Source organism: Aethalodelphis obliquidens, unplaced genomic scaffold (genome assembly GCF_003676395.1).
Source record: "Aethalodelphis obliquidens isolate GAN/ISIS:26980383/991018 unplaced genomic scaffold, ASM367639v1 scaffold20, whole genome shotgun sequence".
Lineage (NCBI taxonomy): Eukaryota > Metazoa > Chordata > Mammalia > Artiodactyla > Delphinidae > Aethalodelphis > Aethalodelphis obliquidens.
Window position 1 is genome coordinate 19,022,821 of NW_020837964.1, and position 22,371 is coordinate 19,045,191.

The following is a 22,371-nucleotide window of genomic DNA, read 5'->3' on the forward strand; positions in this document are numbered from 1 at the left end:
TTTTTTTTGGCCATGCCGCATGGCTTGTAGAATCTTAGTTCCCTGACCAGGGATTGAACCTGAGCCCTCAGCAGTGAAAGCAGAGTCCTAATTGCTGGACCACCAGGGAATTCCCAAGAATCTGTACTTTTAACAGTGCTCCTCATAATTTTTTTAACACACATTAAAAATTGTACTATTGCCCTAAGCAGTGATAGTTTAATATAGTTTTCTCTCAGTATAAAAGGAATTTTTTCCCAATATCTTATAATAAAAAAATGTCAAACATAAAAGAATTTCACAGTGAATAGTAAAATTTAGTTTGGAAACATTTAAAAGGAAGATGCTATATTCCCCAGGCTGATATTATCTACCTTTTATTTCTTCCCATCAAAAAAATAAACTGACTGGTCATAGAATGTAGAACTTACCTTCAGGCTAGTGATCAAATTTCTTGATAAATCTAAGGATCGGAGACTTTTAAAATTTCTGAAGGCATCACCAATGGAATGGATTTTTCCAGCGTAAGATCCCTGCAATGAAAGAGACTCCACCAGTTCTGAAAAGAGATCATCAGTAGATATATTATGATCTCGGCTTGGATAAAGAGCAGAGTCACTGAAAACAGGCCTTCCTTCCTCCCGTATCTCATCTGTGAAAGATCCTACATTCAAGGCTCATAAGAAGATCAGATCATCCTTTTAAAAGCATCAGTATGGGGCTTCCCTGGTGGCGCAGTGGTTGAGAGTCCGCCTGACGATGCAGGGGACATGGGTCCGGGAAGATCCCACATGCCATGGAGCGGCTGGGCCCGTGAGCCATGGCCGCTGAGCCTGTGCATCCGGAGCCTGTGCATCCGGAGCCTGTGCTCCGCAACGGGAGAGGCCACAACAGTGAGAGGCCCGCGCAAAAAAAGCATCAATATGGTCTTACGCAGTGACGCCAAGCCTTGGTTTTACAGAACCCTTGAGTTCTCTAATTACCCTGAAGGATGTAGTAAAAGTCTCCAAAAGTTCTCAAAACAAACAAATTCAGCAATCCCACTGCGAGGATTTAGCCCTATAGATAATACTCACAACATTTTGCCAGGATATATAATGTAGACCAGAAGGATGTCAATCACAGGAAAGTTTTAGGAGGAAGGAAGGGAGGGAGGGAGGGAGGAAAAGGAGAAAAAGAAAACTGTCAAAGAGCCCATCAGGAGAAGAGTAGAACTAGATGGCCTAAGCAGCAGTTCATTGATACAATGGACAATGTACTAGATCTGTGACCTTGTACAAGTCACTTAACTTCTCTGTGCATCAGTTTCCTTATCTGTAAAATGGAGATAATAGTACTTACCTCACAAGATGTTGTAGGGATTAAATGAATATATATATATATGTGTGTATATAAAGATATATACATATATATGTGTATGTATACAAAACTTAGAATAGTGCCTGACACATGGTGCTATATACATGTTAATTATTGTTATGCAGTCATTAAAAAGAATGAGGTAGATTTGTAGATGCTCATATGGAAAGATCTCCAAGACATTAAGTGAGGGAAAAGTATGACTCTGTGTCTGGGTGTGTGATTGTGTTTTAAAGAATATATATGTGTGTGTGTGTGTAGGTATGTGGGTATATGTGTATATATATATATGTATATACACACATACATATGTACATGCATACATATATGTCAACTAGACTTCTAACAGCACTGAAAAGAGGAGAATCTCAAAACTGCCAATAGGAGCTCACTGGCAAGTGTGGCGGGCCAAAATGAGAACAGCAACCAAAACTGGAAGGAGTTTCTGCAGAATCCCATTTGCAGGTGACTGCCAGGGGATTGCATTGAAATAAGCTCTTAAGGTGCTGGAGCAGTCTGGAGCAGTCTAGGACCTATAAACTATAAAAAGTATGAAACTGAAGATCCCTTTCAAGGCAAGCCTCATCCCTGAGAGAAATCAGTGGGAGTAGAATCCACATTGAAGGGGATAGAGACAATAGGTTCAAAAGAAAGAGAAGGTCCAGATACAAGTCAGGGAGGGAGGCAGAGATGGCAGTTCTCCGCAAACTTAAAGCCCTATTTTTAGTACTTTGTGAACACAACAGAAGAGGGAGCTCCAAAACCTTGAAACTAGGAAAGCTATTCTGGCCCACTCTTCCCATCTAAAAGTATAGAAAACGTAATGCACTTTAACAAAGAGACACAGAAAAGGTTTACAGTCATATTTTATATGAGGTTATTAAAACAAAAAAGAAAAAAGAGCAGAATAGCATCCTTAAAGAATGAAAGCACTCCAAAAAGATACATCCACAAAACAAATGAAAATTTTAACTTAGTATTTCAAAACAAATTTCAAAAGCTAAAAGATGTCATAACAAAATATAACAGTTCTCAAAACATGCTCCCTAGACCCCTGGAGGTCCCTGAGACATGTACAGGGGTCCACAAAATCAAAACTATTTTTAAAAATTATTTTCATAATAATATTAGAACATTAATAGCTCTTTTTGCTGTGTTGACATTTGCACGTATGGTGTAAAAGCAAAAACTACTGAGGCCTTAGGATGAGTCAAGGCAGTGGCATCAAACTTCATTCTTAGTCATTGTATTCGTCACCATTGTATGCTTGCAGTTAAAAAAAAAAGCCACTTTCTCTTAAGAATGCCCTTGAAAAAGCAATAAAAATGGTTAATTTTCGTAAATCTTGACGCTTGAGTATGTCTTTTTTATATTGTGTGACCAAACAGGAAGTACGCATGAAGTACTTCTGCTTAATACTGAAGTATGGTGGGTGCCTTGAGGGAAAACACTTGTGTGGATTTTGAGATGCCAGCTTAACTAACACCCCCCCTTTTTTTTTTAGAACACCATTTTTACCTGAAAAATCTGACATACTATGGTTATTCAGACTTGAATAGTTGGCAGACATTTTCTTGAAAATAAAGTGAGGCTGTCACTTCAGGAAAACAAGTGACAGCAACTGTTGTCAATTATAACATATGAGCTTCCAAGCTGAAATTAGAATTTTGATAAACTTGTATTTGCCATCATAAACTTGATAGATTCCAAAACCTAAAGATATCTCTGATGAGATTTGTGATGATACTAACAAACATGATTTTTTAATGTTACAAAATGAACTTTGCCAGTATTTGGAAGACAGACATAACTCAGTGAGTTAATATTTTTCAAATGACGGATGCCTGATGTTATTACAAAATCATACACGGGTAAAAGATCTGTTTAAATGCAAAATTACCTGGGGAATTCCCTGGTGGTCCAGTGATTGAGTCCGCCTTCTAATTCAGGGGACGCAGGTTTGATACCTGGTCGGGGAACTAGGATCCCACGTGCCACGGGGCAACTAAGCCCTCGCCACAACTACTGAGCACGTGTACCTCAACTAGAGAGCCCGTGTGCCGCAAACTAAGGGGTCAAACGCTCTGCAGTCTGTGCATTGCAACTAGAGAGAAGCCTGTGTGCCACAAGGAAAGATCCTGTGTGCTGCAAGACCCGACGCAGCCAAAAATTAAAAAAAATAAAAATAAATGCAAGATTACCAATGGATTTTTTTTTTTTTTTTTGCGGTACGCGGGCCTCTCACTGTTGTGGCCTCTCCCGTTGCGGAGCACAGGCTCCGGATGCGCAGGCTCAGCGGCCATGGCTCATGGGCCCAACCGCTCCGTGGCATGTGGGATCCTCCCGGACCGGGGCACGAACCCGTGTCCCCTGCATCGGCAGGCGGACCCTCAACCACTGCACCACCAGGGAAGCCCCTGCAGTGATCATTTTGCAATGTATACAAACATCGAACCATTATACTGTATGCCTGAAACTAAGTTAATGTTATATGTCAATTATATCTCAATTAAAAGATTAAAAAAAATTTTTTTAAAGAATCAGTGGTTGCCAGAGGTTACATACTGTATGATTACAACTATATGACATTCTGAAAAAGGCAACAGGAAAAAGGTCAGTGGTTTCCAGGGGTTCAGTGGTGAGGAATGGAAGAATAGGTGGAGCACTGGGGACTTTTAGGGCAGTGAAACTGTTCTGTTGATACTGTAATGGTGGACACATGACTATACATTTGTCAAAACCCCCAGAACTGTACAACACAAAGAGTGAACCCTAATGTAAACTATCGACTTTAGTTAATAATAACGTATTATTATTGGTTCAACAACCATAACAAATGTACCATGTGAATGCAAGATATTAATAATAGGAAAACTGAGAGGGGATATGGGGGAGGTGTGATGGGGGGAAGAGTATATGGGAACTCTTTTATCCTTTCTTTCCTGTACAAACTGTGCCTCAGGATAACCAAATAGTTGGCATGAGGAAATATCTTTTTATATAAGTATTACAACTAACAAATACTAAAGAATTTTAAAATTATCATTTTGCAATCCCGAATGAATTAATGGATCCTAGGCAATCATATTCAATGATAATATCACAAAAAGAACACCAGATGTTATATACTTCCTGATGGAAGTATACACCACCACTTATGAAGTGGTCTTGCAAAAAAACCCAAAAAAACAGGGACTTCCCGGGTTGCGCAGTGGTTAAGAATCCGCCCGCCAGTGCAGGAGACACGGGTTCGATCCCTGGTCCTGGAAGATCCCACATGCTGAGGAGCAACTAAGCCCTTTCACCACAACTATTGAGCCTGTGCTCTAGAGCCCACGAGCCACAACTAACTGAGCCCGTGTGCTGCAACTACTGAAGCCCACGTGTCCAGAGCCCATGCTCTGCAACAAGGGAAGCCACTGCAGTGAGAAGCCCGCACACCTCAATGAAGAGTAGCCTCCCCTCACCACAACTAGAGAAAGCCTGTGCACAGCAATGAAGACCCAACGCAGCCAAAAATAAAATAAAAATCAAACCTGAATGTGATCAAGCCTTATCTAACTACCAATTCATAGGAAATACAAGGAACAGAGGTAAATGTTAAACATCCTAGGAATGTAGTGAGCAAAATCCAGATTGTAAGAAATTATTCAGGACATGACTAGTTTCTTCAAAAACAATAGAAAATACAAGAAAAATAATGGGAAGAACCTGTAGATCAACTAAGATTTAAGGTAAATATCAACCAATTGCAATAGACCTTACATAGATCCTGATTCCAAAAATTAAAAAAAAAAAGAAAAACTGTATAGGACAGTGGGGAAATTAGAAAACTAATTGGATATTTGATAATATTAAGAAATTACTGTTAAGTATTTTTAGGTTTTATATGTGATTTTTAAAAAAGAGTTCCAGGGACTTCCCTTGTGGTGCAGTGGTTAAGAATCTGCCTGGCAATGCAGGGTCCACGGGATCGAGCTCTGGTGGGGGAAGATCCTACATGCCGCGGAGCTACTGAGCCTGTGCTCTGGAGCCCCTGCTCTGCAACAAGAGAAGTCACCTCAATGAAGAGTAGCCCCCGCTTGCCATAACTAGAGAAAGCCCACGTGCAGCAACGAAGACTCAAAGCAGCCAAAAATAAGTTAATTAATTAAAAAGATTTACTGTTAAGCCATGGTAATTACAAAAGTCTGATATTGGTGCAGAAGTAGATAAACTGAACAATGGAACAGAACAGAAAACCCAGAAACAGACCCATATTTATAAAGTGACTTGGAATATAGCAGAGATAACACTACAAAATAGGTTCTGGGAAAACTGGCTATTAGCATAGAAAAGTACAATTATATTATATCACATATCATATATAAAAATAAACTCCAAATAGATTAGATTTTTTTTAAATTTGGAATCCATTGTTTCCAGATATCAAACGAAACAGATCATAGTTAATTAATTAATTAATTTATTTATTTTTTGGCTTCGTTGGGTCTTCATTGCTGCGCTCAGGCTTTCTCTAGTTGCGGGGAGCGGGGGCTACCCTTCATTGCGGTGCGCGGGCTTCTCATTGTGGTGGCTTCTCTTGTTGTGGAGCACGGGCTCTAGGTGTGTGGGCTTCAGTAGTTGTGGCGCACAGGCTTAGCTGCTCCGCGGCATGTGGGATCTTCCCCTACCAGGGCTTGGGCCCGTGTCCCCTGCATGAGCAGGCGGATTCTTAACCACTGAGCCACCAGGGAAGCCCCTGGATAGATTAGACATAATGTGAAAAGCAAAGTTGCAGAATTTTTAGAAAAAAAATGGAGGACCCTATTACATCAGTGTAGGGGAAAACTTCATAAATAAGACACAAAAATCACACATCATAAGGAAAAATAAACTTGACTACCTTAAGATGAAAAATTTCTGCATGACAAAGGATAAATATTTATTAGAAATTTTTAGTACAGAGAAATATAACAAAGAAAACAAACATACAGAAAAGGTCTATAATTGTACCACCAAGATTATCCCTTTGGATATTAAAAAGAAAGTAATGCTTATTACACAGCCAGAAAATTCTAACAGTACAGAAAAGTACAGAATAAAAGTAAAAGCCTCTCTCCCCCAAGGTGACCACAGTGATTTTATATAGAAGAATTTTAGAATGCATATACCAGCACATCCATTTAACTGAAAAGTATCCATGTTTTGGGAATTCCCTGGCCATCCAGGGGTTAGGACTCTGCTCGCTCACTGCCCAGGGCCTGGGTTCAATCCCTCGTTGGGGAATGAAGATGTGCAAGCCACGTGGCGGAAGGATAGAAAGAAAGAAAGAAAGAAGGAAGGAAGGGAGGAAAGAAAAGTATCCATGTTTTATTGGTAAGTAAAAAAAGCAACTTGCCAAATAGTATATATGCTCTATTCCTTAAAAAAATAAAAAAGGATACCTATGTATATATGTTTGTATAAGCAACAGAAAAGGAGAGGGAAGAATATTCTTTTACTTTAGATACTTTTGTTATCATTTGAATTGTCAGAATGAGCACAATTTTGTTATTCACATGTAATAAAAACAAGCTAACAAGCAAAAAAAAAAAATCCTGCCACATATTATTCTAGCTGGAAAATGGAAGGGGTATGTGCCCCCCCAAATCAAATTGAATAAATTTTTAAAAAAGAAGGAAAAAAGAAAAGAAAGGTACACCAGTATGTCAAGCCAATGATGCTTTTCTTAGATAACCTGTAAATTAGGGGAGCTCAAAGTATTAATAGTTTGGAAAAGAAAAACCTGAAATATCTACATCAATCTATCTATATGCACACCAAACCATTATCTTTGGGGTGGGGTGGAGGATTTCCAGAAGAAGGACCGATTAATACCCTCTTTGCTCACTCATGTAGTGTTTGACTGTTACCAGCATGTATTAATTTTGATAAATTTTAAATAACAAATAAGTTAAATAAAATAAAACCAAGTTATTGCATATCTCACAAATAAAAAGTACTAGAGGAAGAAAGGTAACTTTGTTACGGTTAGAGCGCAGGCTCTGGAATCAGAGTCCTGGGTTAATAAACTCTGGCTGCATTACTTACGGCTGTGCGGCTTCGGGCAAGAGTCTAAACCCAATTTTCCTCAACTGTAAAATAGGAACAGTAACAGCATCTGCTTCACAGGCTTGTTATGGGGATTAAATAATGCAGGGAAAGCATTTAACACAGGGCCTGCCATTACGATGCAGTGAATTTAGGAAGGCTAAAAGTTGAATCAGGAACGCTGATAATTTTCCCAACATTTCTACTCCTTAAAAACTTAGAAAGCAAGCTGTGTGAGTCAGACCCCAGGTCAGAGGTGGGGTCAGCAGTCATTCCGCCCGTTTTACCTCTAGGACGAAGTCAAGGTACTGATCTAAACGCCTCGAGAGATCAGCTGCTATTCCTTTTACATCAGACCCCTTTCTGAGTCTCATAAGGAGGCTACGCATCCAGATGGATCAAATGAATCGCCAAGTTCTCGAGGTGAAGACTGGACGAAGAGAGGGGCTGATGAAGGAACATCCTTTCCCATTTCACCCCAACCAGGAAAAGCCCTCCTGGGTCGTTAGTTTCCAAAACTGCCAAAATTAACGCCCTTTGTGGCTCCTCAATAGCACCCCGACCTCAAAAGCCCTTCTCACCGCGCTTCCCTTCTCCCGCCAATGCCCCTCTTGGGGCTCATTTTCCTTCCACTAGTTCATACTGTCCAGTTCTGTGTTCCTGGCCTCAGGGTCCGCGTAACCTTGTTTCTCCTTTTCCATTTTAGACTCGGCTTCTCTCCCTCAATTTCTCGCCCTCCGCCCCAGACTCCCCAGTTACTTCAGTTCCTTCACCTCTACTTCACTGTAACCCTTCCGCTTCAGTAAGCCCTCCTCCGCCTCAGAGATCGCTCCTCCACCGCCGTTCCCCGCCATCTACCTCATATTCCTCTGCCTCCCCCTGTTTTCTCCCCTCAGCCTCTAACCCCAAGCTCCCGATCCAGGCCCTCCCGGCCTGGCCCTACCGGATTGCTCCAGGGTCAGCGCCCCCAAGCGGCGGATGCCCTCCTCGTCCAGCTCCCACTGCTCCGCCATTCCCGCCCACCTGCCCCACTCCGCCGCTCACCTGTCACCGCCCGCGAGGCCGCCCGGCGCGCTCCAAGCCCCGCCCCACGCTTCCAGGCCCCGCCCTGCCCCGCGCGCCGCCGCGCTTCCGGGGGCCGTTATTGCCCGGGTCACGCTCCTGCCCACCCGCCTCAGGACCCTAGACCATGGTATGGAGCCCGCCCTGGCGGGAGCCCCAAAACCGCTAAAACTGCGAATGGGTGAGATGTGGCGGAGGATTAGGGCTGTGGGGTTAGGAACCTGACTCTGGGACACGGGGTGGATATAGCCCCAGCTTTGAAGGGTTTGGGGGCTAGTTCTGAGGAGTCAGAAGAGAGTTGAAGTGTTATATAGCTCTGAGGGTGTGGGGGACGCCAGGTCTGAAGGGTGGGAGTGTGCTTCTGACGCGGTGGTCTCCATATCTCTAGTTCTTGGGAATGTTGTCTCTGAGGCAAGGCGGTGGGCGGGAGAGTGACCGTGGTGGGTGTGGGGGGATCTGAAGGATTGGGTTGGAGGGCAGCTCTCTGAGGCATGATGGGAAGCTCCAGATATAAAACGTTGTCTCTGAGGAGTTGAGGTCCTGTCTTTTTTTTTTTTTTTTAAATTTTATTTATTTTTGGCTGTGTTGGGTGTTCGTTGCTGTGCGAGGGCTTTCTCTAGTTGCGGCAAGCGAGGGCCACTCTTCATCGCAGTGCGCGGGCCTCTCACTATCGCGGCCTCTCGTTGCGGAGCACAGGCTCCAGACGCGCAGGCTCAGTAGTTGTGGCTCACGGGCCTAGTTGCTCCGCGGCATGTGGGATCTTCCCAGACCAGGGCTCGAACCCGTGTCCCCTGCATCGGCAGGCGGATTCTTAACCACTGCACCACCAGGGAAGCCCGAGGTCCTGTCTTTAGAGCATGAGGCAGTTCTAGTTCTAGAAACTGATTTGAAAGGAGCTCCTCTGGGAGAGAGGGCTCAGCGTGGAAAAGAGAGATACCCTTTGGGATGCGGTCGGATGACTATGCTGGGGCTACCCCATTTCCTGCAGTCAATCTGGCAAGAAGCCTTTTGTCCTTCAAGTACTACAGGCCCCCAGCCTGTGACTGAGGGCTCTTCCCAGGCCGGGGTAGTTCTGCACTAACCATCTCCTGAGCAGTCTTTGGGAAGAAAACTCTGGAAAGCATAACCACATCCTTAACCCCAACCCTCCCTCCAGCAGGCTTCTCTTGAGAGCCCACCTGTGGATGGGCCATGTACCTGTAAGAAGGAGGCAAACTCTGTGGCAAGACCTCTTGCCATACCCTATCTTTAAAGAGGAACTGAGACCAGAACTGTGGCTCACCTTCAAGGAGCAGGTTTTATTTGGCACCCAAAATATGCACACTTGGGACACTTTCACTGAGCTCTCAACCAGCCTGTCACCTTTAAGGAAAATAGAAAGCAAAATCAAGAGTCCTTGCATATTTATGCTTTCTGGTCTAGGTGGGGTCCTTAGTTACCCTCAGCTTGTCATGTTCAGCCTTACCTATGTTTAGAAAGGCCAGGACTTAAAAGCTTTGATTAGCTCACTAGATTGGCTTTTCCAGCTCTGCTTCTGTGAGTCGTGACACCATTACAGTTTGTAATCTTTCTCTTCATGTCCCTTTTAATTCTTCTAGCCTCAAACGAGCCATGTATAATTGTTTTTCTTTATATCTGAATATATCAACAAGGCTTGTTAGAAGAGAACCCCACCCCCTTCTTTATTGCATGCATTTATTTTCCTAACTCAGCTGTCAAAATAGGAGATGCAGATTTCTGTTGGAGAAGTGGGCTTTTCCTGCCTTGAGAAACCACCTCTTATTTTAACGTTTTTTCCCCCCACCAACATTTTAATACAAATTTTGAAACATTCAGAAATTTTGGGAGAATTTTACGGTGAAACTATATACCCACCACCTAGATTCTACAATGAACATTTTGCTGTAATTGTTTAATTACATATCCTCTATCCATCCTTCTATCAATTCATCTTAGCTTTTGATAAATTTTAAAATAAGTTACAAATATTGGTACATTGCACCCCAATCACTTCAGCATGCATAATGTTTACCTAGAATTTTTAACCTAAAACCATCAGTTATTTTTTTACCAGCAAAACAGGTTTGTTTGGGAGCAGTAAAGAACTGCAACTCAGGACATGCAACCAGGGTGAACCACATGCAAGTCGGGTAAAGCAAAAGAGGAAACTCTTTTATAGGGAGAAGGGGAAGTTGGGAGGGGCTGTTATAAACCAAAAAATCCATTGGAGGAAACTGGGAGTTTGAAGTATAGTGACTTTTCATTGGCTGAGTTGTGCCAGGCAAGGAGAAAATCTTTCTTCCTCCTGCTGGCCAATAGTAAGGTAGTATCACCTCCTGCTGGAGCTTTGAGTTATGTCTCTTCCGTTGGATCTTTTATTGACCTTGAGTGGCATGTGTGTGAGAGCTCCCTCTTCTGGCCTCCTGACTCCATTTTAGTGAGGCTTCCCTTTATTTTCACAAATTCAGTATTGTTTTATGGTTCTTTTTTAGGTAAAATGTTACATACTATTTACAACTCTAAATTTTTTATAAGAGTAGTGCTCCTTGAGTGTTTTTTTTGTCTATTAATATAATTTATTATAACAATAGGCCACATGATCATCTCTAGTGACCAGAATATGGTTTGGTTTTTTTTTTACATCTTTATTGGAGTATAATTGCTTTACAATGGTGTGTTAGTTTCTGCTTTACTTGAGTGTTTTTTTTTTTTAAGGTCTGATACAGATTGTTTGTATGTTTGATGGCTTTCTGCTTTTTTATAGTGTTGATAAGTTAGGTCATCTTGAAGCAAAATGGACAATTTGTTTATGAATAGATAACCTTCAACTTTTAACAATGAACTGAGGAAGGTTAATGATCTTTGCTGCTTTGTATATATAAAAAGGAACCCACAGCATTCAGCCATCCTGCCATGGCCTTAATAATGTAATGTCTCTGCAGGTATGATTCCAAAAGAGCCCTGACATAGTCAGTGGGGAGGGGAGCACCTCATCATAACTCTTTCAAAAAGAGCTTTATTAAGATATAATTCACATACCTTTCAATTTACTATTTTAAAGTGTACTATTCAGTGGTTTTTAGTATGGTCACAGAGCTGTGCAGCCATCACCACAATCAATTTTAGAACATTTCCATCATCCCAAAGAGAAATTCCATACGTATTACTAGTCATTTTCCATTTCCCCTCCAACCTCCCCAGCCCTAGGCAACCACTAATCTATTCTCTCTCTCTCTAAATTTGCCTATTCTGCACATTACATATAGATGGAATAATATGTGGTCTTTAGCATCTGGCTTCTTTCACTTTGCATAATGTTTCAAGGTTTCGTCTATGTTCTAACATGTATCAGTACTTCATTCCTTTTTATTGACAAATAGCATTGCATTGTATGAATACATTACAGTTTGTTTACTAGTTCATCAGCTGATGGACATTTTGGTTGTTTCTACTTTTGGGCTATTATAAATAATTCTTCTATGAATGCCTGCAGATTTTGCTTGCAAATTTGCCTGCAAATTTTGTTTGGTCATAGGTTTTCATTCCTCTTGCACTTATCTCTGGAAGTGGATTTGCGAACCATGTAAGAACTCTGTGTTTAATGTTTTGAGGAACCACTGAACTGTTTTGCAGAGCAGCTGCACCATTTTACACTCCCATCAGCAGTGTATGAGATTTCTAATTTCTCCAGTCTTTGTCAACACTTGTTATTATCTTTTTTTTTTTTTTTTTTTGCGCTACGCGGGCCTCTCACTGTTGTGGCCTCTCCCGTTGTGGAGCACAGACTCTGGACGCGCAGGCTCAGCGGCATGGCTCACAGGCCTAGCCGCTCCGCGGCATGTGGGATCTTCCCGGACCGGGGCATGAACCCGTGTCCCCTGCATTGGCAGGCGGACTCTCAACCACTGTGCCACCAGGAAAGCCCATTATCTATTATTTTGATTCAGGTCATCCTAGTGGGTGTTAAATGGTATCTCATTGTGAGTTTTGCTTTGCATTTCCCTAATGACTAATGAGGCTAAGTATGTTTTCATGTGCTATTGGCCATTTGTGAATCTTCTTTGAAGAAATGTCTATTTAGATTCTTAACCCACTTTTAAATTTGGTTATTTGTCTTTCTATTATTGAGTAGTAAATGTTCTTTTTACATAGTCTAAGTACAGATTCTTTATCAGATAGATGATTTGTTCCATTATATGTGTTGTCTTTTTACTTTCTGATGATGTCTTTTGAAGCACAAATGTTTTTACTTTTGATGAAGTTTTATTTATTTATTGGTTTGTTTATTTATTTATTTCACTTTTGCTTTTTGTATCTTATCTAAGAAGGCATTGCATAATCCAAGGTCATGAAGATTTTGTTTTCTTTTAAGGGTTTTGTATCTTTACCTCTTATTTTTAGGTTTATGATCCATTTGGTGTTAATTTTTTGTATGGTGTGGGGTAGGAATCCAACTTTTTTTTTTTTTTTTTTTGCATGTGGATGTCCAGTTGTTCCAGCACCAGTTTTTGAAAAGGCTCTTCTTTACCCATTGTCTTTTCTTGGCTCTCTTGTCAAAATTAATTAACCATAAATGCAATGGTTTATTTCTGGACTCTTAATTCCATTTCAGTTATTCAAATGTCTGTCCTTGTGCAGTAGCACACCATCTTGATTACTGTAGTATGTTTTTGCTTTGTTTTTTTTGTTTGTTCTTGTAGTATGTTTTGAAAGTGTGAAGTGTGAATCCTCAAATTTCATTCTCCTTTTTCAAGATTGTTTTGATTATTCTGGGTCCCTTGTATTTCCATATGAATTTTAACATCAGCTTGTCAATTTTTGCAAAAGAAAAAAAAGCAGTTGGAATTTTCATAGGGATTGTGTTCAATTGTACAATAGATCAATTTGAAGAGTATTGCTACCATAACAGTATTGTCTTCTGAATTCTTAATTACTTTGTTCTTTTTGATACTATTGTGAATGGAATTGTTTTCTTAATTTCATTTTTGTGTTGTTCATTGCTAGTGTATAAAAATACAGTTGATTTTTTATATTGATCTGTACCCTTCAACCTTCTTGAACTCATTTCTAATAATTTAATAGTGAATTCCTCAGGATTTTCTTTATGCAAGATCACATCATCTACAAATAGAAATAATTTTACTTCTTCCTTTCCAATATGGATGCTTTTTATTTCCTTTTATTGCATAGATCTCTTTTCATTTTCCCTTTAGGAGGAGCCTGGTATGCCTCATGAATCAGCAGAGGATTTGTTTCATTTCAATGTCGGGGGCTGGCATTTCTCAGTTCCCAGAAGCAAACTCGCTCAGTTCCCAGACTCCCTGTTATGGAAGGAGGCTTCAGCGTTGACCTCTTCGGAAAGCCAGAGGCTGTTCATTGACAGAGATGGTTCCACATTCAGGCATGTGCATTATTACCTCTACACCTCCAAACTCTCCTTCTCCAGTTGTGCAGAACTGAACTTGCTCTATGAGCAAGCACTGGCTTTGCAGCTGATGCCTTTGCTGCAGGTAAGATACTCTTGTCTTCCAGGAGTGGTGATCAGTAACATAGGCCTTACATCACTAAAATATTGTGTCCTTTTATATATTCGTTGCTGAGATGATCCTCTTAATGAGGAAGTGTGATGAGTTAGATAAGGTAATAAACGGTACACTAGAAATGCATGTTCTGAATAAAGGATTTCATCCTGACTGTGCCTTATCTATGCCAGCAGCCACCACAGACCCAGGATAGGACTTTCCACGGCCTGAAAGGGTGTTCTTGACTCTTGGAAATCCTAGCTTAAGCTTCTTCTTTCTTTTGTTGTTGAATTTTAAAAGGTGGAAACACTAGAAATTGTAGGATTTTCTACATACACTGTGTCTGAGATTTAAAATCTAAAAGACTTGTCAAGAACATTACTTCTCGGGACTTCCCTGGTGGCCCAGTGGTTAAGAATCCTCCTGCCAATGCAGGGGACATGTGTTCGATCCCTGTTCCGGGAAGATCCCACATGCCGCGGAGCAACTAAGCCTGTGTGCCACAACTGCTGAGCCTGCGCTCTAGAGCCCGAGAGCCACAACTACTGAGCCCATGTGCCTAGAGCCCGTGCTTCAGAACAAGAGAAGCCACCACAATGAGAAGCCTACTCGCCGCAACTAGAGAAAGCCCGTGCGCAGCAACGAAGACCCAATGCAGCCAAAAAATAATTAATTAATTAATTTTTAAAAAAAGGACATCACTTCTCACTGTGCCTGTTAGGTACACAGTGTTCACTTACAGCAAAGTAAAACGTCCTCCAAACTGCAGAATCTTTCATTTGTCTTCACTTCTCTGTTTTCCAAGACTTCTTTTCTCGGTGTAAGAGCTTTAAATACTTTTACTTTTAAACCATCATAGTGTCACTGAAGAACATTACCTTCTTTCCTAATTTTTCTCCAGACTACAGAAATCATTTCTGTGGTTTATCTTAATTAGTTTATTCTTAGTTTTTGAACAATGATATTTTTTTAACCTGGAAGAACTAAATATTATGACTGGGAAGGACCATTGGCCATGCTCCATGTTAATCCTACTGTCTGGACAAGGTGTTGTTTATTCTGTCTTCACGAGCGCTGACTGACAAGCCACAGTGCAGCTCAGTGCACTACGAACTATGCCTCTCCAACACCTCAAAGAAGAGAATTGAGGTAGACCATGCATATCTGGGTCATATGGGAATGAGAACATTTCATAATGCATGTTTTTATGGACACTGTTTACAAAATCAGTGTTTTCTCTTAAAAGGTATTATACATTTGTAAATCAAAATCTTTAACATACTCCAGTGCAAGTTGTCGTATATTCTTTTCTTTTTATTTTTTTTAAAGTTACCTACCTGAAATAAAAATTTTTTCAACTATCCCAGGAACTGAGTACTAGAATTGCTTACAATTGGCTTCTAAATCACTTAAACAGCCCAGATTGTCAAGATGGCTGCTGATTTTTGTGGGGGGGCGGTTGCACCACACGGCTTGTTTACCGACCAGGGATCGAACCTGGGCCTCTGGCAGTGGAAACGCGGAGTCCTTACCACTGGACTGCCAGGGAATTCCCAAGATTGCTAATGATTCTATACCAAAGCACCATTTTGTGGGGAAAAGGAGGGAGTCACTTGCAGAAAATCAAAGAGATCAAGGCAATTTTTTGAAGAACAATTTTAAAGAGCACAAGCCTATTATACAGTTTATCAGCCCTTTAATTCCTTTGATGTCCTTACTTCCCAAATTGAAACAAAATATATTTGGGAAGCAACTTCTAAATGGGAGATAACAACTCAGAAGCCAATGAATTGGTCCAATTCCAAAGTTCCAAGTTGTGTGAGCAGTAGTATTTGAGGAATCATATGGATCTGCCTCCCTAAAACAGACCAAAAAATAAGTGCTTATGTTTTGGAAATCGTGCTCTAAATAAACATTTAGGCCGGCCCAGCTGAAGTGGTATTTATTCATTGAAGCAGGGTGTAAATATAGCTGGAGAATCAACAGCAATCTCAAGCAAATCAACAGCCTCACTCGTTTCCATCGCTTTCCCCACTCCTAAGGCCTGTCCACATACTCAGGTTCTTGCCTAAATGTACAAACATTTTGCTTGGAGAAAATGGAGTTTGCCAGTTCTCGTCTAAAGACGCTTCTCAGGCAGCCCACCTTAATGCATTCAGCCAGTATTTATTGAAAGCACTGTGGTTACCAGGCATTATTCCTATGGGCTTTAAGGAAAACATAGGATGATCCAATAAAAATATAATATAAACCACATATGTGAGCCACGTGTGTAATTTAAATTTTTCTAGTAGCCACATTAAAAAAAAAACAAGTGAAATTAATTTTAATAATATATTTTATTTAACCCAGTATATTTAAATACTGTCATTTCAATATGTAATGAATATTTTAAAATTAATATATTTTACATTCTTTTTATGTACTAAGTCTTCAAAATCTGATGTGTATTTTACACTTAAAGCACATCTCAGATTCAGACTATCACATTTCAAGTACTCAATAGCCATATATGGCTAATGGCTACCATATTGGACAGCACATATCTAAATTGTTCTAACCTGTTAGTGCTGCTCACTGTAGAGTCCTTCAGATTTAGCCCCTAGCAATAAAAATGGGACTTTGCCTCCCACTAACTAAAGTTCCCATGCACGCAACAGGAGGCATATCCTACACAGGATTATCTATAATATAGTAAACTTTGTTGGAAAGCCATATAGGAGCCAACAAGTAGAATGAGATGGGAAGCTTCTGGAGGACAGGTGCCTGAGCTCACACTGCTGCTCTGCTCTCTACCCTTCCTCATCCCCTCACATCCCTACCCTTTATCTCTCCCGTCCCCCAGCCCTGTCCACCTGCCCACCCCACCTCCCCCTGGCCTGTAGCTTTGGCCTTCAAAGGGCACGCTCAATACCTATTATTGTCTTGATTCTAAGTGTAACATTTATTGTGTATTGAGCACTAATCACAGGCCAAGCACTGGAGATATAGGCATAAACCATACAGCCATACAAGGTCAGATAGAGGTGTGTGCTATGAAGAATAGAGCAGTGTTTCCTGTGTAATAGTGAAGGAGGATGGCATTTCTGTATTCTAGAACTTCTTGGGGTTTCAGAATGTGTTTATATGATTTTCTTTTTGTATGTATAGTTTTTATTCTGTCAGTCACTGCCCTCATAGTACTGGAATTTAGTTGAAAGAATAAAGCATTTACATCTAATCTGCTTGTTTTGTAATGTACTGATGTGTAGTATGTGGTAAGGAGATAGCAAGTGACTGAGGCCAGCTACTCCTTTAGAAAGAGTGGTCAGGGCTGGCCTCATTGACAAAGCAACATTTGAGCAGAAGACCGAATGAAAAAGGGACAAGTCATGCAGACGTCTGGGAAAGAGCTTTGAGGCATAAGGAACAACAAACACAAATGCCCTGAGGTTAAACGAGTGACTTGGGAGAGGCAGACTCAGCAGCCATTGTCAGGTGCAATGAGAAGTAAGGAGATGCCAGGACTTCCCTGGTGGTCTAGTGGTTAAGACTCCGCGCTTCCAGTGCAGGGGGTGTGGGTTCAACCCCTGGCCGGGGAACTAAGATTCCACATGCCATTCAGTGTGGGAAAAAAACAAAAAAAGTAGGGAGATGCCAGAAACAGATAAGGTCAGAGGAGGCTATGGACCAGATCTTGCAGAGTCTCACAGGTGACACTGAAGACCCAGGATTTATTCTAAATGTTATAGGCACCTCTCGGAGATGTTTAAAGAAAGAAGAAAAATTATCAAATTTAACATTTTAAAAGATCATTAGACCTTGGGTTAAGCAGTGTTTTCTCAGGTACAACATCAAAAGCACAAGCAACAAAGGAAAAAATAGATGAATTTTGAATTTCATCAAAATTTTAAAATTTTGTGCTTCAAAGGACACCATCAAGAAAGTAAAAAGACCACACACAGAATGGAACAAAATATTTGCAAATCACATATCTGATAAGGGACATGTATCCAGAATATATAAAGAACACTTACAACTAAACAACAGAAAGACAATCAAATATTAAAGTGAGCAAAGGATTTGAGTAGACATTTCTCCAAAGAAGATATACAAATGGGCAATAAGCACATGAAAAATGCTCAATATCATTAGCCATCAAAGAAATGCAAATCAAAACCATGATGAATTACCACTTCACATCCACTAGAATGCCTCTCATCAAAAAGACAGTAACCGGTGTTGGCAAAGATATGGAGAAACTGGAACCTTCATACATTGCTGATGGGAATGTAAATTTGTGCAACCTCTTTGGAAAACAGTCTGGCAGTTCCTCAAAAAGTTAAACATATCATTATGACCCAGCAGTTCCACTCCCACATATATACCCAAGAGAAATTAAAACCTACAGGATGTCCACACAAACACTTGTAGACAAATGTTCATAGCAGCATTATTCATAATAGCCAAAAAGTGGAAACAACCTGTATGTTCATCAGCTGATAAATGGACAAACAAAATGATATATCCATACAATGGATTATTATTTGTCAATAAAAAGGAATGAAGTACTGATACACGTAACAACAAAGATGAACTTTGAAATGTTATGCTAAGTGAAAGAAGTCAGACACAAAAGACTATATACTGTATGATTCCATTTATATAAAATGTGCAGAATACACAAAGTTAATAGGGACAGAAAGTAGATTAGTGGTTGCCTAAGGCCAAGGTATGGGGTGAGAAGGATAGGGTGAGCAAAAATAGGCAATGGACTGTAAATGGGTACAGGGTTTCTTTTTATCATGTTAAAATAGATTGTGATGATGGTTGCACAACTCTGTAAACATACTTAAAATCATTGAATTGTATAAGTGCGTAAATTTTATCATTTATATATAATATAAAACTTATTCACATTAGATATAATATGAAATATATTTCAATAGAGCTATAAAAACATCATTAACTTCTGGCTTGACATTAGACCTGGAGTCAGCAAACTATTTACATCCCATGGACCAAATCCAGCCTACTACCTTTTTTGTACAACCTGTGAGCTAAGAATTGCTTTTACAGTTTTAGATGGTTGAAAAAAATCAAAAGAAAATATTTTGTGGCACATAAAAATTATATGAAATTCAGATTTCAGTGTTCATTAACAAACTTTTATTGGAACACACCAAGCTTATTTGTTTATATATTGTCTATAGCTGTTCTCAAGCCACAATACAGAGTTGAATAGTTGCAACAGGGACTATATTCTCAAAGCCTAAAATATTTACTATCTGGCCTTTTACAGAAAAAATTTTGTTGACCCCTGGCCTAGACTCTACTGGGGCAAGGGAGGAGCAGGAAGACAAGTTAGGAGGCTCCTGAAGCATTCAAATGAAAGATAGTGATGGTTTGGCCTAAGGTGGTAATGGTAGATTTAGAAGTGTTCAAATTCTGTATATGTCTTGATGACAGAACTGATAGGGTTTGCTGATGAATTGGAGGTAGAGTGAGAGAGAATGGATAACTCCTCTGTTTGTATCCTGGGCAATCAGGTGAAAGATGTATTCTGAGGTGCAGGCTCAGAGGGAAAAATGAGGAGTTTGGATTTGAATGTATTAAGTTTGAGAGGCAAGAAAATGGTGTTTGTTAAACATCCAAGTGGTGATGGGGAGGAGGCAGCCAGGTGTATATGTGTGGAATTCATGGAAGCAGTCAGGTCTAGAGACATAAATTTGGAGTCATCAAAGTTGGTATGTAAATCCATGAGCCTGGATGCTTAGGAATGTCATATCTTGTTCACAGGGGAGATATAAACTAGTCATTACAGGTCTGTACATTAATGTCACAGTGCTTCCTAGGACCGTCTGTAATTTGGGAAGTCCCCTTTGTGTAACTGTAAGCTGCTCCAAGCCTCTCATGCTATCAGCTTGGTTGGGAGTCATAGCTGCTACGGCAGAGTGTGAGATTTTTCTTCAGGGTAACTCACAAGGGTTCAAGGTTCATGGCAGACTGTTGATTCCCTTTCACTTGCCCCCTTGAAGTCCACTGAGGACTTAGTACGTTGACAGTATATGCTGCTTGCGTTTCCTTTTTCATTGCCTTCTGAGGACTTCTAAGTTTGGAAACTTAAATCGTTCCACCTGTGAGTGTTCGGCTACCAGCAAGCAACCCAAAAACGCCTGCATTCCTTGTGCTCAAGGGAGCCAGAGAGTTTTTATGTTGATCACACAAATGATGCTTTTAAGAAAACAGACCACGGACGAGTCTCACATTTCCTATTACTCATGATGTGAAGACAGATTACCACTGTGATCTTGTAAAGGAAGATTATGTAAACAGCAGATATTTATCCCAACAGTGTAGCTCATCTGTGGATATGGGTAAGTGGACAGCTCAAGTGTAAATGCCTTGACATGGCATCAGGGCTCCTCACAGGACAGCCCATCTGCTTGTCCTGACTCATATCCCAACACATATACATACCTACATGCATGCATGGGCACATACGCATGCACATATGCGCGCGCACACACACACACACACACCCCTCAGTGTTCAGGCATGTCACTGAGCACCCTAAATGCTTTCTCTCCACACCTTTTCACTTGCTGTTCCCTCTTTCTAGAATGCTTCCCCTTCAAGATTTAGCCTAAATGAGGCCCACTGGAAGACTAGCCTGACATTTCCAGGTAGAGTTTTGCCTCTCTGCTCTCAGATCAGTGCTAATTCTGTTGAGACCATGTATTCATAATGTCTTTCTCCCTCACTAGCTTGTATTCTTTTCATGTTCACATTCCCAGCATCTCAGTACTGGGCCTGTAACAGGTGTTTAATAAATATCTTCTGAGAGAACATTGAATGATATACCCAAGATGACCTGTGAAGGCTGAATCTACTTCAGGGTGAGGGGGCTGGAGCTGGCAGTGGAGGGGCAGGTTTGAGACGATGATACGTGTGTCTTATTTGGCTTGTTTGGCTGATAGCAGCTGTTCTGAATATCCTTTTGTTCTACCGGCCTTGCTTCCTTTGAGCTTCCAAGTGGTGCTGGCCCTCCTTGTCTTTACAAAGCAGTTGGAGATTTGCAATCTCCCCCAAGCTCTCTTACCATCACATTCCTTCCAACAGTCCACATCAGAGCATAAGGCATCTCTGAGCACTGCTGCTGCTTTGGAAAACCTCCGTTAAGTCCCAAGGCTCTGCCAGTAGGGCATTTGTCAGCCATCTTTTGGCAACCACATACACACACACACACACACACACACACACACACACACACACACACTTGCCCCTGTGCCATCAGTCTTATGTTCCATCTGATTGACATATTTTTTCACTATTATCTAGGCCGAAAGCAATATCAGTTATCCTTGTGCTAGCGAGTAGCCATTTGAATTCAGGTCTGTATTTCCCTAAAGAAATCCTCCCTGTAATAACTTTCTGGGCCATAATATATAAAGAGTAAAAGTACTAGAAGTAATATTCAGGCAGAAAAAAAGGGAATTGAAGTCCACAGAAGACCAGCCACATGCTCTGTGGCAACTTCAGTCAGCAAAGCCAAAGGACAGCTGGAAGCATGGGCTCTCTGAAGTGCTCTTCACTCATTCATTCATTCATTCCACAAAAATATATTGAGATCCCACAGACACTATTGTGGGTGCTGCAAATACAGCAGAGAACAAAACAGGCAGGGTCCTCCTGGCCTTGGAGATTATATCTATTAGAGGAGACTGGCAGACAGTAAATAAATAAGTAGGTGTTATTGAGACCAACAAGGCATGTTGAAGGGGTTAAGGGATGCTTCCCATGGATTCTTACAGCACCCAAATGGCTTCCCATGAGAAGAAGCCCTTGTATTTCTAGAAATCAGAGCAAGGATTGGCTGAGAAAGTTTAGAAAAAAACCTAGTTGAGGCTCCTGGGCCTAATGCTTCCAGCATGTCTTGAGTGGCAGGAATTGCGATCTTTGTAGATTTACTTGTTTGTGTGTTTTTGTTTTTTTTTTTTCCTTTTCAAGATTTGTCAAGCACACCTTTTTTGGGGGAAAATGGTACTGCTTACACTTTACATTAGTGGAAGTAGCAGGAAATGGAGATTTCATTTCTATAAATTAGATCATTCTTCCCTCAACTAGCACATCTCTCAAGCTAGTTGGACTCTCATTACTGACCCGCCCCAAAGGACACACCTGGGTACCAAAGAGCACCTCCAAATAGTGCATCTAGGTCCATCCTCAAACAGGTTGTTCTCCCAGGTAGGGATTTCCCTCCCCCAACATGTCGCCTCCCCAGTGGCTGATTTAGAGTTGTTCAAGGGCACCACTGTTTCTTCCACTGAGAATCTCGGGATTTGAATCTGCAGATAAAGTAAATGGCAGGTTCAGGTTCCAGTGATTCGGTTAGCTT

The 22,371-nt window shown here is 40.9% G+C and overlaps 1 protein-coding gene across 4 annotated transcripts in view; it reads left to right on the plus strand.

Moving 5' to 3' along the window:
- The first annotated feature begins 8,524 nt into the window (after positions 1-8,524).
- KCTD19 (potassium channel tetramerization domain containing 19) overlaps positions 8,525-22,371 on the plus strand; it is a 32,303-nt gene continuing 18,456 nt past the window's right edge. For 3 of the 4 annotated variants that reach the window (XM_027119601.1, XM_027119599.1, XM_027119602.1), the window contains exons 1-2: positions 8,525-8,602; positions 13,686-13,982. In XM_027119601.1, coding sequence (XP_026975402.1) covers positions 8,600-8,602; positions 13,686-13,982 — 300 coding nt within the window. In that variant the 5' untranslated portion in view covers positions 8,525-8,599. Of the gene's footprint in view, positions 8,654-13,685; positions 13,983-22,371 lie in introns of all 4 variants that reach the window. The other variant, XM_027119600.1, reaches the window with a different exon arrangement.